Source organism: Acaromyces ingoldii (assembly GCF_003144295.1).
Source record: "Acaromyces ingoldii strain MCA 4198 unplaced genomic scaffold FA10scaffold_1, whole genome shotgun sequence".
Classification (NCBI taxonomy): domain Eukaryota; kingdom Fungi; phylum Basidiomycota; class Exobasidiomycetes; order Exobasidiales; family Cryptobasidiaceae; genus Acaromyces; species Acaromyces ingoldii.
The window spans coordinates 4,087,176-4,103,197 of record NW_020290247.1 but is presented as its reverse complement, the minus strand read 5'-3'; the positions used below and the strand labels follow the sequence as shown (position 1 = coordinate 4,103,197).

The following is a 16,022-nucleotide window of genomic DNA, read 5'->3' as shown; positions in this document are numbered from 1 at the left end:
TCCCACCGACGCTCCTGTCGCGCACCTCGCCGCTCCTGCCCCAGCTCGTGTCACTCTTGCGCATCTATGGCTCTCAGATCACCGCCGCCGATATCTACTACAAGGTCGAGGCCATGCTCCTCTCTGAGAAGCGCCCAGATGGCCAACAGGCTGTCTTGTCGTCGGAACTCGTAGAACAGCTCAAGAAGGACCTGCAGCGCGAATGGGAGGCAAAGATCAAGCCCAAGGACGCAGCGACGCCCGTTAGCGCAGTGAAGCAGAGGAGTGGTCTGGGGTCTCTGTGGGTTTCCGTGCCTTATCGGGAGCATCGTTCTTCAGTCTTGCTAATACTGGTCCTTGGTGTTCCAGTCTGGGTATCGGACCCAGGACGCCGGCAACGCCTGCACCGCGAGGAGCATTTGCCCGTTCCTCGCTCCAATCTTCATCCTCATCGACGTCAACGCCGACGCCGAACCGGAGCATCGACATGCCCTCTCCAAGCACGCGCTCCCCACTGGCCAGCGAGGGCGGTCCAGCGACGATCATGGAGACTCTCAACCCCCACCTGACCTCGACCTATAGCTCTTCTCCCCTTCAAGACATGGACATGGACGGCGAGGCAGACGTCAAGCCTGCCAAAAACACCAGCAGGGTTGCATTGGCCGTCGGCACGGACCCAAGAGCGTGGAGCTACCGGTATATGTTCGAGAGGCCGGGAATGAAAGGTCATGGTGAGCATGCGATCACGTCCTTTAGTGGCCTCTTTTGCTTGTGTCCTTACGCATATTTCCTCTCACAGCCCTCGACGAAGCAATCGAAGTCCTCACCCAGGTCCTCCTCGAGACATACGGCCTCTCCCTCGATGACGTTGCCGACCCTAGTGTCGTCTCGCAGGAGACTGTCTACGTGGTAGGACGCATCTGTCCTGCCTTGACCAAGCCCGACGGACAGGGGCAGGAGTCAAAGCAAGTGCGAGAAGCCAGACTCAAGGACGGGATCATCATCGAGGCGAGCAAGACTATCGGTTCGGGCAGCAGAACACCGCTGCGGTTCACCCAGTCCGTCACGCTTCGCGGGATCCAAGATGGCAACAAGAAGCTCGTTCACGCCGCCGGCTCGGGCAACAAGTTGGGCCTCGTACCTGGTATGATTTGCGCTTTTCGCGGCCGAAACGGCGGCGGAGATGGCTTTGTCGCGGAAGAGATCCTTCTGCCACCTCCGCTGCCCCAAGCTGCCACCCGTGCATCCGAACTGATTCAGAATCAATACTCGCCTGCGAGACTAGACGGCGACAACCTCAAGGTGACTGTCACGTCAGGCCCCTACACTAATGACGACGACCTCGACTTCACGCCTTGGCACCGCCTCATGGATGACGTCGAGAGGCAAAAGCCAGACGTGATCCTTTTGGTGAGTCGCCTCGCGTCATGCGTGCAGGCAGCTTATACTGACTTGATGAATGTCAGCTCGGCCCTTTTCTGCCAGCATCACATGCCTCTCTGAGCAGCCCTACGTTGCAACAAATGCCTGCAGAGATCTTTCAGCAGCACATTTCGCGTCGGCTCAATGTTCTTTGCGAAGCTTCGACCAGGACAACTGCCATTCTGTTGCCATCGACGAAGGACGTGATTCATTCGCACATCGCCTGGCCCCAGCCGATGCTTGAGAAGAACGTCCTCGGGCTTCACAAGCGAGTCAAATGCCTGCCCAACCCTTGCCTCTTCTCCATCAATGAAGTCGTCTTCGGCGCCACGACTGCAGACGTTCTCCGCGATGTACGCGCCGAAGAGGTTGTTGTCGACGTCGGCCAGGACCCAAGTGTGACGGTGAAACCTGCCAGCGAGACAAGTGACGCCATTGCCAGAAGCGTGCGGGTACTCCTTGGTCAACGAAGGTAAGTGTTTGATGCCGAAAGAAGATTTGAAAGGAAAGGAGGAATCGCTGAACTCACGACTCCCATCAGCTTTTACCCTGTCTTCCCAGCTTCGGCCGCGTCTCAGCTGCCTCTCGACGTGACGCACTCGTCTCTGGCTCAATTCAAGACTGTCACGCCAGACATTCTCCTTGTCCCCTCTGTCCTCACGCCCTTTGCACGCATCGTGGACGGTACTGTTTGCGTCAACCCGGGACCCCTCGCTCGGGGATCCGGCGAAGCCACCGCTCCTCAGTCAAGAGGCAAGGGAAGCTATGCACGCTTCGACATTGCTCCGATGAAGAAGGACCGTCTTAGAGATCTCGAGGAAAATAGCGACGAGGCAGAAGCACCCATTGGCCATGAGATTTATGAGAGGGCCAGAGTCGATCTTGTACGGATCTAGATTGCATCCTGGCGAGCAGCATACCAATGTAGATATTCCATCCCAATTGTTTTCAGTCACAGCAAGTAAACGTCCCCTTCCTCGGTCTGCTTCTAGGAGTGTAAATTTCGACAGATACGGTATTGGTGGACGAGGAGATTGGCGACATCATCACTCCTTCTTCTCTTCCGTGGGCTCATCCTTCTTCTCCTCGTCCTTGGCGGCCTCCTTCTTCTCTTCGCTCTTGGCGGCCTCCTTCTCTCCCTCCTCAGTGACACCTCCTGCGGCAGGTGGGGCGTCGCTCTCGGCAGGGGCGCCGCCAGAAGCTTTCGCGTTCTTTTCTTGAGCTGACTCGAACGACTTCTTGAACTCTTCGGCGTCTGTTCAGCGAGAACGTGCAAGAGAGATATCCGTTAAGCAAAGGGTGAAACTAGGTTGATAATAGTGGTAAACTCACTGTCCGAGTTGGCAAATCGGATCGCAAGCGTCTCGGCCGTGGGCTCCCCATCAGCGACGTCGGCCGCCACGTTGTAGACCCACGAACGGTCCGAACCGACGTTCGGTGCCAGCTTCATGTCCGACGTGACTGGAGCACGAAGAGTATTTTAGCAAGATGCAGACAAGGGAAACGAAGGGAACAGGGAGGTGAACATACCATAGTGGTTCGCACAGACCTTGAGCGTCTTGTCGCGCCTCATGACGAGCCTGACCTTTCCGCTCTTCTTGTGCTCCAACAATCGGACATCTCCCGTTCCGCGCTCCTTCCACTCCTTTGACTCCTTGTCAAATCGGAAGAGCTTGGCGCGCCTGTGCAAGTTACAATTGAGTAAGTACCTGTAGAAACAGCAGTGGCAAAGGCACTTCAAACGAAGACGAACATTTTAAAAAGAACGCTCTCATCCTCTTCGTGCGTCTTGGTCTCAATCTGCTGCTCGAGCTTGATGACGGGCTCAAAGTGGGGGTCGTTCTCAGCCTCGCCCTCGCCCTTGATAGAGAGAAAGGGAGGGTGGAAAGCACTTGTTAGTCAACGGAACAGAAACTACTATCTTCTTGCTCTCGGAACGAATAGCCACTCACGGCAGTCGAAGCGACCTGCTCCTTCTCGGTATCAGCCATGGTTACGACGAAATTGCTTCCTTTGCTGAGGATAGAACGGTAAGGTTGTTGCTTGGTGGAACCTTGTCTCCTCTTGAGAAAGACGCCTGCACCTCTTGAACCTCGGATTCGAGGCCTCTTTTCAGTCACGTGGCTTTGAGGGTGACACGTGATGATTCTCTCAAAATTTGCTTCGACTCTCGTCCTTTTTCTTTCTTCTGAAGTGAGGCAGCCGTCACCAGCAACAGCCAAGGGCCCGACGCAGCAGATTCGCTGGCCTGTAACGACACGGCACCATACGAAAGAGGACCAAGATCTATAGGAAGCCTCTTAGAGTATATCTGCGACCATGGTTCTCGTTCTCTTCGAGACGGCCGGTAAGTGCCAGAACCAAGCCGCTCATCGAGACTGGCACATCTGACCTCGGCTGTTTGTTTCTCTCAGTGGGCTTCTGCCTCTTCAAGATGGCCGACAAGGGCAAGGTCGAGTCGCCTTCGCTCTGGAAGGAGTTCGACACTGCCGAATCGGCCAACAACCTACTCAAGCTCTCGGCCATCCACCGTTTCTCTTCGACGGCAGAAGCTGTCGAGGATGCTACATCGCTTTCCGAAGGAAAGATGAGCAAGAACCTCAAGAACTTTTTGACACAGGAAATCAGCGGAAAGGACAAGAAGAGCGCAAAGAATGAGGAGCTCGTTGTCGTTGATCCAAAGCTTGGTGCGCTATTCCTCAGACCCAAATGATTCGTGAAGTAACATGCTGACTCGGTGGGCACAGGTGGATCAATCTCCAAGAAGCTTGGCATCCAAGTTCTGTCGGACTCCTCGGTGTTGGACCTTTACCGTGGTATCCGAACCCATCTGGCTTCGCTCCTCTCGTCGGGCGCAAGCCAGGAAGGGAGTCTGGACCCGCGAGACCTGAACACAATGAGCTTGGGTCTTTCGCACAGCTTGTCGCGATACAAGCTCAAGTTCAGCCCTGACAAGGTTGACACGATGGTCGTGCAGGCCATCGGCCTCCTCGACGATCTCGACAAGGAGATCAACATCTACGCCATGCGAGTCAAGGAGTGGTACGGATGGCATTTCCCTGAGATGGGCAAGATCATCAGCGACAACCTCGCCTACGCCAAGGTCATCCGTGCCATGGGTTTCCGAACAAATGCGCAAACGACAGACTTCAGCGAGATCTTGCCTGAGGAAATCGAAGAAACGCTCAAGGCGGCAGCAGAGATTTCCATGGGAACGGAGATCAGCGACACGGATATCGAGCACATCTGGAGCCTCTGCGACCAGGTCATCTCGATTACTGCCTACCGGGCTCAACTCTACAGCTACCTGCAAAACAGGATGGCCGCTATTGCGCCCAACCTCACTGCTCTTGTCGGCGAGCTTGTCGGCGCTAGGCTGATCAGCCATGCCGGCTCCATCATGAACCTGGCCAAACACCCAGCCTCGACTGTGCAGATCCTCGGTGCCGAGAAGGCTCTCTTCCGCGCGCTCAAGACCAAGCACGATACGCCCAAGTACGGTCTCATCTTCCACTCCTCCCTCGTCGGCTCTGCGCCACCAAAGCTCCGAGGAAAGATGGCTCGAATGGTCGCTACCAAGGCTGCCCTATCTTCGAGGCTTGACGCGCTGGCCGACGCCGATAGCAAGTCAGACATGGGCGCCGCAACCATCGGTCTGGATGCGCGTGCGAAGCTGGAGGCGAGGTTGCGGACCCTCGAGCACGGCTCGGACGTGGCCGGCCTGCGTGCGGCGCGAGGACGTGACTCTGGCTACAAGCAACAGCCCTTCCAGATGCAGCCTGGCGGGCGGTCGTACAACACGGCTGCCGATGCGCCGCAATCGGCTCAGGTCGAGGTCACATCCTCGACGATGGACGTTGATGGAAAGGATGTGGATGCCGCAACGACAAAGTCCGGCAAGGAGCTGACCAAGGACGAAAAGAAGGCGCTGAAGCGGGCCCAAAAGGAGGCAGAGAGCGGCATGTCAAAGGAAGAGAGGAAGGCAGCAAAGAAGGCGCGGAAGAGCGCGTCGGGGACGGACGGAGACGTCACGGCGGGCGACGTCACGGTCGGGGATGAGAGCACTGTGTCGACAATGACGGACAAGGAGAGGAGAAAGGAAGAGAAGAAGGCGAAGAAAGACAAGAAGAGAGGGGCTGAAGACGAGGCCGGAGCAGGCGACGTCAGTGTGGCAACGACGGTCAACGGCGATGGCGAGAAGCCGAAAAAGAAGAAGAAGAAGTCTTCGGACTGATCGTCTCACTCCCCGACTCCTTTCTTGGTGTTCTCAGCCTCTCTTGTACGATATTGACTAAGCAAACGTCACCCCCTTTATCTTCTGAGCTCTCTTTCCTTTGCCTTCTCATCTTCTTTTCCTCAATCATCATCACGTTTCGCACAACGCAGATTTGCCACCTTGCCTATTGGACCCGAGTGAAGCCTTGAAAGGCCGCGAGAGCCCTCCAAACGTGAAAGCATGAAGAGATGAACCTGTGAAGAGAGGACTGTCATCGAGATCGGTCCTGGGCATTAATGTTGCATACGATGTCTTCCCTCACTCAAACAGAGAACAATAATCAATATTCGCTCACAGAACCAATGATACAAAGCACGGCTCTCTCCACTATATTTTCTCTTCCTCTCCCATGTTCAGTCTGCGAATTGACTCATCCCCAGCCTTTGCTGGTCGCCTTCCCGACACTTTTCGAAAGAGTTCCTGGTGCAGTTGCTTTGCTGTGGATTCTTCCTCGTGACCTCGTAAAGGCGAGTGATCCCCATCCTGGTCCCCCTCGAATGAGAACATTGGCAAAGAAGGAGAAACAGAGGCAGATTTGCCGGGTGGTTCGGGTCCCTCCCTCTCGATTTCGTCCCAGACCTCTCTTTCCTGCTGAAGCTCTTCCTTTCTCTTTCGAGCCATGTCCTTCGTCCACTGGGACCAGCCTGTGCTCGCATGTTGTTTGCCGATAGCAATGCCTTCAAAATTCGTCCGCGGCCCGCCCCGCAGCCGTTGTCGAACCGTGCTGGCAAAAGATGAAGTATCTCCAGCCGAGAGACTGCCCCTTCTCATGTCCTCCATGTCGGAGAACAGTGCGAGATCGTCAATCGAAGCCAGTGAAGCACGTTCGGACCTCGTTAGCACCAGGCCGAGATCGACACTTCTGCTCGCTCGTTTCCTCTCATATCTCTTCCCACCGGCCCTTCCGCTTTCGTTGGCTCGTTTGCCAGCCTTGAACGAAAATGTGGGTGATGAAGGCCGACCTCGGGCGAAAAGAGTTTTGGGAGAAGGCGAAACGGTTGGGTAGCTCGATGCTTGGCTCGAAGGGGCGTCCCCCTCTTGTATCCTTCTGCTGATCCACGGCGAACGACTGTATGAAGAGTGGGTGGGTGGTGGTGGAGGTGGAAGCGATCGATAACGGTCCATGCTCTCGCTTCGCTCCTCTTGAGCCAATCCGAGTGGCGACTCGCAAGTGCTCTCCGCTTCTTCACCGCGGCGCAAAGGTTGGGGTACAAAGGGATCTGCTGCCGAAGAGCAAGTTGGAGGAAGGTAGGGAAGCAAGCGCATGGGAGCGGGCAATAAAGATTCGCCCGGAATCAGCGGCAATCTCGGTGAGTGTGGTGGTGGAGCAGGAGGCGAGCGCGACAAAGGCGGCGGAGGCGGAAGTTCGGCCAAATCGAAGGTCGAGGAGGGCGTAGAAGTAGCCTGTCCAATCGCAAAAACGCCTGTGCCAGGTTTCGAGGGTGGTGTCGGACCGCTGGGCAGAGGAGGTGGAGGGAGGCTGCCACGGTCCACATGCCTCTGCCATCCTCGGAGATCATGGTGCTCCTCTGTGCTATATAATTGTGACTGATCCAATTCCTGCTCAAAATCGAGTTGACGGTCGACTTGGGGACTGCCAAGGCGGAAGAGGGGGAATTGAAGTCGGTCTGGTCGTCCTCTACGCTGAGTTTCTTCTCTCCTGTCTTGAATTTGAGTAGGGTGCATCACATCTTGGTCGGCCAGCCAGCGAGCGTCTTCCTGGTCTTGGTGCTGCAAAGCGAATTCGCCATATATGCCTCTATGTTGAGAAGGATGGAAAAGCGTGAGAAACTCGCCCGAAATTCTTAGGCACTAGGAAAAACGGTTAGTGGGAGTGAGATATGCGGACAGATCAGAAGAGAGAGAAGGTCTGAGGAGGAGGAGAGAAGGAGTAGAGGAGGAGAAGGAGGAAAAGGAGGAGGAGGAGAAGAAGAAAGGGGGGAGGGAGGGAGGGTAGACGAGGAACGGAGGGAAGTCACGCGAGCCAGCCGACCGCATCTTAGAGGAAAGGGAATGTTGTAGGGGACAAAGAACCTGAGCGGAAATTCGGGTTTGCGGGAGCGATTCCTTCCATCAAATTGAGAGAGAGCCGAGAGCTTTTATAGATTTAGAGAAGAGCGGGTAGGAATGAGGAGAAGCGGCAGGTAAAATGAAAGCCAAGTGCCGTCCGCGGATTCTTAAGCCATCTCGCGGGTTCGTCACTTGATGGCTCCCATGGTATCATGCATGAAGATGCAAAGAGGATCCTCCAAAGCGGAAACGCGGGTGTGACGCGAAGAGAGAGGAAAAAAGAGTAGAGATGTGAAAAAAAAGAAGAAAAAGTTGACTCACAACCCCATCGGTCGAGCGTCAGAAGGTTGTTGAAGGCCCATCAGGACACTGGCGTCCTTTGCGGTGAGCTGGTCCTTGTTGGCGCGAGCTGTCGCTCGTTGTGCTCTAGCTCGCGATGTGGGGCTCGGCGGCCTTGGTGGTGGGTTCATGCGTTGAGCCTCCTTGAGCGAAATGGTCGCGTTGTTGTACGAAGAAATGACGGGCACTAGTGGAAGTTTCGAGTCAGAATGCTGTCAAGGCAACGGAGCCAAAATAGAAGGTGAACTTACGGCTCGTATCACGTCCGATGGTCGCCTTCATCAGCGCTTTCATCCATTCTCGTACGACGATAGGATCGTCCGATGAGAAGTAATGCGGCTTTTCGCTCTCGTGCAAGATCTTGAAGCCATATTTGCCAGGGTTGGTATTTTCATCGGCGATGACCTTGTAGCCCTTCATCGAGACGTAACCCTTGATCTTAGGTGCCGTGGGGTCACGGAGCAGGACTAGATCAGACCCTTTCAGCGCCAAGTAGCGGGGCTTCCAAGTATTGTAGCGCTCGCCCTTCTTCTTCATCCAACCTTCAAAGTCGACAGGCCGGATACGAACCATGACAGGGCCTTCGCTCGGTGTGCTTGGCTCGCCAGGCGTTGGAGAAGGAAGCCCCCAATCACCACTTGGGATACCCGCGCCGGCACCTGCGCTACCGACGCTTGCCTGCTTGGCGTGTCCGCCACCGTAGCCGCCAAAGTTGGCTAGGCCGCCGCTGCCGGCGCTCTGTTGACTCTGACGGTTTCGGCGGGCCGTGTCGCCCATCGAGTCATACGTGGGGCTGCTCGTGGGTAGCGAGATTTTGTTCTTTATGGCGTTCTCGTCGTTGGAGTGCTGAGAAGATTGGTTGTTGCTGCCGCGCATTCGGTTGAAACCAAGGCGCGAGAACGTACCCTGCTTGCCTGGCGACTCTTCGAACACGCTTTGGCCAGGTGCACCCGCCGCCGCACCCGTCTGGACCTTAGGTGGGGGCTTGCGGTTGCGCTGTGGTGCCAAGCCAGCAAAGAAAGACATTCGTTCTCCAGAGCCCGTCGCTCGTCCGCTTCCGCCCGACTCTCGCTTGCGAGATGAGGGCGACATGGACCCAAATGTGGGGCTCAAATCGTCTTGAGAAAGCTTGCGGGAGTTGGTCGACGACTTCTTGGAGCCTACGAGGTTGGAGAGAGGTTCATCGTCGCTCATGATCTCTGCAGAGTGGGGCGTTGCATAATTGTCCCATTGCGAGTCGTTTGCCGCCGTACGAGGTCGAGTTTGCCAGCCAGATGATCCAACGCCACCCGAAGCCACGGATTGACGCTGTGCCATGTCGTTGTCAGAAGCTTGTCTGCGGAGATCCTGTTGCATATTGGGAGAGAGGCGACCTCCTTGGGCCGAATGCGACTGGCTCATATTCGCAGCTGCAGCACCCGCGGCCAAGCCGGTCGCCAGCGCCCCTACTCCGAAAGCATTGTGTTGGGACACAGACCCAGAACCCATCGTAGGGGCGCTCTGCGGCTGTACACCAAACGAGCTGGTGCTCGAAGGCGTTTGTGTCAGTCCGTTGGCAAGGAGAGTCTGTTGAGGCTGCTGTTGCTGCTGTTGGAGGACGGCGTTGGCGGAAGCTGGGGCCGAGTTGCCATCTTGGGTAGAAGACCATGAAGTGTTGCCCACCATTGGCGACGGTTCTCCAGTAGCACCACCATGCGCCTTCTTGAGATCTTTGATGGCGTTGGCCACCTGGAAGCGCTTTCCGAAAGCAATGATGTCGATTTCTTTGAGGATGTTGACGTCCATTTCCATGAGGACATCGCCAGAGATCTCGTGCTCGGCAAACTTGCTCACGACAGCGCCTTCGTCCCAGCCCTTTGAGCGACCCCACTCGACAACCTGCTCAACATTCCACTCGTGAGGATCGCCTCCTGGGCCTGCAGGCCGGCTGCCCACCGTGCTTGGGGCGGGGCTTGCAGCGGCCATGAGACCCTGACTTTGGCTCAAGCTCTTCGGCGTCTCAGTGCCTTGGACCGAGGTGGGAGCTGTACCTGTGCTTCCGACCATCGTCCCGGCGGCCAACGGACCATCAGACACACCGGAATAGCGACCTCGAGAGCTATCGACGCTCCGCTGATCATTGCGTTCCTCATATGGTTTGGCGGGCGTGACCTCGCTCACGGCCGAGCTGGGCAGCGGCTGAGCGGCACCTGAGGTGCTGCCAGAGGCGATGGCAGCTGCAATGGCCCCTGCACCAGCAGCGCTAGCGGCGGTGCCGGCAGAGACGGGGGGCGAGGCCTGTGCACCTTGACTGTGGCCAGAGGCGCTTGGAATGGGCGACAGGCTCCGGTTTGCAGTCAGGTTCTCTCTCGGCTGGTCCGAGCCGTTTGGCTTGTCTTTGTTGTCCATTGAGACACTCGGCTGTTGCTGCTGCTGGCTGTCGGTAGAGGCCCCGAACAAGGGTGCGTGCGTCTGCGGTGGTTCCTCGCCGCCAAGGTCGCCACCGATGCTTCCCTCGCTGTCGCTCTCGTCGCTCATTTCGACGCCCTCGATGGGTGCCACCTTGGGCTTCTCGGTAGTCTGCAGCGTGCCATCTGCTACCGACTTCTTCCTCTCCTGCTCCTTTTTGAGCAGTAGCTCTCGCTGTCGAGCCTCTTCTTCCTCGAAGACTCGTTGGGCCTGCGCCTTCATCCTCGCCTGCTCCGCCCTCTCTTCCTCATCGAGGTCCTCGTCTTTGAGATGGTTGCGCTGCGCATTGACCGCGAGAGCTGCCCTTGCCTTTGCTCTGCTCTCGTAGTCGTCGTCGGCATCGTTGGCGCCCTCTTCGGTCTCGCCTACCGAGAAGTCGCCGGTACGCTCGCTTGCAAAGGACGCCCTCGGCTCGCCAGGACCGGGTCGGCCTCCGCTCGAGGCGACACCACCACCGCTGCCACCGTTCCTCGTGCCGAGGCCCGCGAGAGCTTCATCAATGTCGGCCATGGTCGCATTCATTTCCTTGCCATTACTTCCAGGTGGCCCGGCACCACCCTGTGACGAGGCGCTTCTTGCAAGGCTCTCATCGAAGGTCGTGTAGGAGAAAGGGAAGAGACCCGTTTCGCCCCTCTCATTTGTCCCCTTCAATAGGTACGAAATAAGCAAATGTTCGAGAGGGTGCTGACGACGCCGACGGCCAGACTCACCTGCCACCATCCATCGCCGTACGCATCATCCTTTTCGACGACGACGACTGTCTCGCCAGCCCGAAACGAAACTTCGTCTGGATTCTCAGCTTCAAAATCGTGAAGCGCAAAGACCTTTTCGGACGCCATCTTGTCTTCGTTGTCGTCGTCAACGTGGCTGTTCCATCCAGCTGGCTAGCTCGGCGCCGAAAGTGGAGTTGAATTCCTGCTACCTCTTCTCGTTGCTCGTTGCTGTCAAGCTCCGTTGGTGATGGAAGCTAGAGCGTTGTATTGAGATGTTCTCTGCTGACCAGTGATCCCCAAGCGAGCAGCGTCCAGGCTGAAAAGGCTGGGCTGGGCTGGGCTGGGCTGATCGTTCCAGATGGATGCAGTGGGCGGAAGACTAGTGTGCCTAGAGATAGTTGTGCTGGTTCGCCCGCTTAGCGCAGACGCGCGTGGGTCCAGAATCCGAAATGCGCACCCTCGGACAACGAAGCCGACGAGCTGAGAAGAATTTCATTGGAGGCCATCTCCTGACATCATCTTTGCGACGTCCTCCCGGCTGAAGAGGATGTCAGATGCCTATGCAGCGCTCTCACTCCTCATGTCTTCAGCAATACGAGGAAGAGCGGGTCTCTATACAGTTGCATCATCTGCTCCAATTCAGTTTAGAAGCTCTTCATAAGACTTTCGCTTTTCGCGCCTATTAACGATATTATCGTTGCACCATTGTTGAGAGAAAAGGAGAGCACCAAATCATGACCTCTGGGCTTTTGAAGCGGGCTCAGGTCGCTCATACAGCTTGGACGCACTGACCTCGACGGGCGGGCTGCCCGAGCTGACTTGTGAGACCAACTCAGACACCGTGCGTCGACGCCACGCAGTCAATGTCATGGCTAAATGCGTTACCAGGCTCAACGAGCCACGTGGAACGCGTTCCCACATGGCGCTGCGGTGCAAAAGTTTTGCCCAGCCTTTTTAGAAAAGTCGTGAGCGAGACCGACAATTGAGGTCACCAACGTTCACCAAGGGACTCTACAAAGATGGCGTCGAAGCTGCAAGTGTCAAGCGTGCGACAGAGCATCCAGGAGGTGCTCAAGGCTTCCGAGGAGAAGCACCGGAACTTTGCCGAGACGATCGAGCTCCAGATCGGCCTCAAGAACTACGACACGCAGCGTGACAAGCGTTTCTCGGGCACGATCAAGCTCCCTCACATCCCTCGCCCGCGCATGTCGATGTGCATTCTCGCTGACGCCGCCGACGTCGACCGAGCGAAGCTCATCGAGCTCGAGTTCATGACCGTTGAGGACTTGAAGAAGCTCAACAAGAACAAGAAGCTCGTCAAGAAGGTGTGTTTCGGGCTTCTTCAACGTTCTTGATCTTGTGGGAGGAGACCATGTATGCTGACGATGTTCTCGTCAATCTTCGCAGCTCGCCAAGAAGTACGACTCTTTCCTGGCTTCGGACGCCCTCATCAAGCAGATTCCCCGTCTGCTTGGCCCCGGTCTCTCCAAGGCCGGCAAGTTCCCCACGCCCGTCTCGCACGCTGAGGACCTGGAGAAGAAGGTCAACGAGGTCAAGAGCACCATCAAGTTCCAGCTCAAGAAGGTTCTCTGCCTCGGTGTCGCTGTCGGCCACGTCAAGATGACCGAGGACCAGGCGCTGGCCAACATCATGCTTAGCATCAACTTCCTCGTCTCGCTCCTGAAGAAGAACTGGCAGAACATCAAGAGCCTTACGATCAAGTCGACCATGGGCAAGCCCATCCGTCTCTACTAAACGAGTCGCTTAGGATTCGGCGTCTTTCTCTCGAACACACCAAGTAGCGGTCGCACGCTTGTACCCAGCGTCAGTCTCACATCCTTTTGTTTGGCATGGCGTGAGGGGAGCTCGACGAGACGTCTTTCCCTAAAAAATAAAACTTTTTTCTTGCTGATTCTCACCCGGCGAGACTATACGACATTACCCAGACCGAAGCTAACCATGGCAAGCTAATCATGGCAAAGTTGACGCTTGCCATGGAGTGATGAGATCAAAGGGACAAATAAGACAATTATTAACCGGGTCAAAGACAGTAGGGACGAGCGGTATGTTGACCGTTGTGATGAATGGAAGGCGCACCGCTGATCACGAGCTTTGCGGGCCCTTCTCGTCGGTGCCCTTAGTATACTGCTTCCTGGTCGTTTCCTTCGAAGTGAGGAGTGGGGAAGTAGCGCTAACCTTGCTTGGAGCGGATGACGAAGATGTTGGCCTCGAGGCAAGAGAGGAAGTGCAGCTGTAGCGAGGAGCGTCGATGGTCGTGTTGCTCTGGCTCCGCGGGGGTTGCTGAACTTCATCGGCCTGTCGCTGCCACGACTCGGTGTGCTTGTAAAAGAGCGAACCTTGTGCGCCAGGCGTCGTTGGCTTCTTGCTTGGCGACGATGAGGCCGAGGAGGGGGAAGAGGAAGTGGGCGACGTCTTTGGCTTTCGCTGGAACTTGCCCGGCGAGATCTCAAATTTGGGGCTTTCTTCGTGGGCCTTTTCGATCGAAGGCGACGACGTGGATGGCCTCATCGGATACGGCGGACTTGGCAGCTTTTCGTTGTTCTCGAGGCACGGCGGCGGCGAAATATAAGCTAGTTCTTGCTCAAAGTCCCGGCGTCTAGACTCAACAGCCTTTTCGAGGTCTTTGTCGTTGTTGGCGCACTGTTGCTGCAGCTGCTGGCGAATCTCTCGGATCGAAAGACCTTTGCTTGGCGACTCGTTCGACGATTGCAAGGCCGTAGTTCGAAGGAAGGTAGCTTGCTCTAGATCGCGGGGAGAGGTTTCGTCGTTGTAAGTGTAGTAGACAACGCCGTCTTCAGGGCTTCCAACGGCAACGAGGTCCAAGTCTTGCGGGTGATGGCGGTGAACATGCTCCATGACGAAGGTAGCGTCCCCCTTAGAGGGGCATCCAGATGACGTCGGCGAGTGCCAAGAGAGATGTTGCTTCTGCTCCTCCTCGCAAAGCGTGTCGGAAGACATCGGTGACGCCTTGATGATAGGGGACTGATAGCCATCGACGAGAGTCTCGCTCTCGACCTTGAAACCGTGAAAATTGGGCATGACCTTTCCTCGAGAAGGGCTAGAGTGGAGCAGCGTTGGAACGATAGGGACGGATTCAAGGGTGTCGTCAGGCGAGATGGCATCCTTTGACAGGAATGTGCGTTCCGCGTCTCCTGTCGCAGCATTCGTCGACCCAGCCCTGTTTCTACTTCCTCTGTTGTACTTTGCCTTCGCGGCTGCAAAGAATTCGAAAGGTTTGCGCAATAGACCACCTCGACCTTTGCGACGTCGATTCTCGTCGCTCTCTGTTGCTGCTCCTGCTGCCACTGCAGTCCCGCTGCCTGTGCTGTGGCTTCCCTTTCCAAAGGCGCCGCTGGGAGGGGCTCGGACCATTCTGGGAAGGCTGTTCCCTCCGGAGTGGACGGCGTCCTGCTCGCTCGATAGCATGTCTAAAGTAGAAGCTCGCTCAGCCCATCACGCCACTTGAATATGCGGCAAGAGGAAGACACATACCCAAGACGGCGCAAATTTGAAGTGCAAAGACCGTGATTAAGAAAGTGGGCCACTTGTCCCTGCCTGTGGCGGTGACGACAAAGTCGAACAAGTTGGCCGAGCAGACGATGAGCACGTAGTGCACGTTGTTGTAGAAGAGGAGCTTCGAGATGCGCGTCAAGCCGTTCAAGCCCCTGGTCGTCTTGATGAGCCGGTAGGAGGTGGCGACGGCGATTGCCAAGTCGAACATGGCGTTGTAAAAGACGTTCCAGGGCGTAATAAACATATACCAAGGTCTTGCATGGTAGCTCCTGCAAGTGGACAGCAGAGAAGAGGTCAGAAAAGGTGACGTCGTCCAATCCAATGTTTCAATCAATGAGGAAGATACTGACTGGCGGGTCCACTTGCGCGGGTTGATGTTGCAATACCCTTCTCTGTACACGGACCATTTGAGCTGCCTACCCATCGAGGTGGCATTAACTGCGATCTGGCCAGCGAGTGCTAACGACAAGATAATGAGCGATAGCTTCGACCGGTGAAAGATGATGTGAGCGCGCCTGCCAAGGCCCATCTTGTATGTGAGTACTTCAATGAAGAAGCTTGCAACCCTTCGTGCTCACCAAGCTACAGCCAGAGCAACGAGGCTGATGCACGAGTGCATGAACGCATGAGAAGCCCAAGAGATTGCACCACACTCTTTTCCTGAGTGTGGCAAGGTGGTCTTTTGTCGCAAAGCATTAGCCAGGTTGAGACAAACAGGCAAGTTGAACCTTCCTCACCCATTTGATGACGGCGTCTAAGCTGTATGCAACGATCGCAAAGTACCTGAACGTGTGAAGGGGTGACCAAGGCGATTACTCATTAGCAGAGAAAAAAGCGGCGTAAAAAAGCCACTCACTTTATGGCGAGGAAGAGTATTTCAGCCGCGTTGAGACGGCCACGCTTCAAGGCTCGCCTGTACATACGCCATTCGCATGGGATTGTGCGACAGGCCTCCATCAGGATCAAAGTCTGGCAGCCGGGACGTGAGCGAAGGGGGAGAGGTATGCTTTTTCGTTGCTGAAGAGACTTACATGAGCTGCAATCGAGGGCAAAGCAAAAATAGCGATCTTGGTCGTGATGCTAGACGGAATTGAGACCGGTGGAGTAGCTGGGTGCGGGAGTGCTGGGTGCGGTGAGGGCAAGGTCGAGGCCGACATCGTTGGTAACGTGAGAGCCACCTGTCGGCACGAGAAAAGAGAGAGGGAGGGAGGGAGACTGTTGTGGAGAAATGGCAAGGATGACAAGCAACGATGGCCTCTGAGACGAGGGAGCACGCTCGAGGGGCAAGATATCAGAGGCGA

At 56.1% G+C, this 16,022-nt stretch overlaps 7 protein-coding genes across 7 annotated transcripts; 3 read left to right on the top strand and 4 right to left on the bottom strand.

The window, feature by feature from the left end:
- Positions 1–586: 586 nt before the first annotated feature.
- On the top strand, positions 587–2,297 carry FA10DRAFT_226399 (hypothetical protein; the record flags this gene model as incomplete). The annotated part of the gene is made up of 4 exons (XM_025518689.1): positions 587–710; positions 779–1,389; positions 1,446–1,873; positions 1,943–2,297. The coding sequence occupies 4 exons, from the start codon at positions 587–589 to the stop codon at positions 2,295–2,297; spliced, it is 1,518 nt and encodes a 505-aa protein (XP_025381463.1).
- Positions 2,169–3,457, bottom strand: FA10DRAFT_264819 (hypothetical protein). The gene is made up of 5 exons (XM_025520805.1): positions 3,354–3,457; positions 3,155–3,261; positions 2,932–3,083; positions 2,734–2,862; positions 2,169–2,656 (listed from the first exon to the last, which is right to left on the bottom strand). Exons 1-5 carry the CDS (start codon positions 3,390–3,392, stop codon positions 2,448–2,450), a joined length of 636 nt encoding a protein of 211 aa, XP_025381462.1. The 5' UTR covers positions 3,393–3,457; the 3' UTR covers positions 2,169–2,447.
- Positions 3,458–3,597: 140 nt separating this feature from the next.
- Positions 3,598–5,947, top strand: FA10DRAFT_274263 (Nop domain-containing protein). Its single transcript, XM_025523212.1, has 3 exons — positions 3,598–3,748; positions 3,816–4,088; positions 4,149–5,947. Exons 1-3 carry the CDS (start codon positions 3,721–3,723, stop codon positions 5,633–5,635), a joined length of 1,788 nt encoding a protein of 595 aa, XP_025381461.1. The 5' UTR covers positions 3,598–3,720; the 3' UTR covers positions 5,636–5,947.
- Positions 5,948–5,965: 18 nt separating this feature from the next.
- Positions 5,966–7,622, bottom strand: FA10DRAFT_277849 (hypothetical protein). The gene has a single exon (XM_025523410.1). The coding sequence runs from the start codon at positions 7,361–7,363 to the stop codon at positions 6,005–6,007; it is 1,359 nt and encodes a 452-aa protein (XP_025381460.1). The 5' UTR covers positions 7,364–7,622; the 3' UTR covers positions 5,966–6,004.
- A 109-nt stretch (positions 7,623–7,731) lies between these two features.
- Positions 7,732–11,560, bottom strand: FA10DRAFT_264815 (hypothetical protein). The gene is made up of 3 exons (XM_025520804.1): positions 11,185–11,560; positions 8,278–11,119; positions 7,732–8,213 (listed from the first exon to the last, which is right to left on the bottom strand). Exons 1-3 carry the CDS (start codon positions 11,311–11,313, stop codon positions 8,005–8,007), a joined length of 3,180 nt encoding a protein of 1,059 aa, XP_025381459.1. The 5' UTR covers positions 11,314–11,560; the 3' UTR covers positions 7,732–8,004.
- A 646-nt stretch (positions 11,561–12,206) lies between these two features.
- On the top strand, positions 12,207–12,942 carry FA10DRAFT_227218 (putative ribosomal protein L10a.e, cytosolic; the record flags this gene model as incomplete). The annotated part of the gene is made up of 2 exons (XM_025518708.1): positions 12,207–12,512; positions 12,595–12,942. 2 exons carry the CDS (start codon positions 12,207–12,209, stop codon positions 12,940–12,942), a joined length of 654 nt encoding a protein of 217 aa, XP_025381458.1.
- A 182-nt stretch (positions 12,943–13,124) lies between these two features.
- FA10DRAFT_277847 (hypothetical protein) lies at positions 13,125–15,878 on the bottom strand (the record flags this gene model as incomplete). The annotated part of the gene is made up of 7 exons (XM_025523409.1): positions 13,125–14,636; positions 14,701–14,990; positions 15,072–15,236; positions 15,300–15,400; positions 15,459–15,504; positions 15,578–15,690; positions 15,753–15,878. The coding sequence occupies 7 exons, from the start codon at positions 15,876–15,878 to the stop codon at positions 13,291–13,293; spliced, it is 2,187 nt and encodes a 728-aa protein (XP_025381457.1). The 3' UTR covers positions 13,125–13,290.
- Between the last annotated feature and the right edge of the window lie 144 nt (positions 15,879–16,022).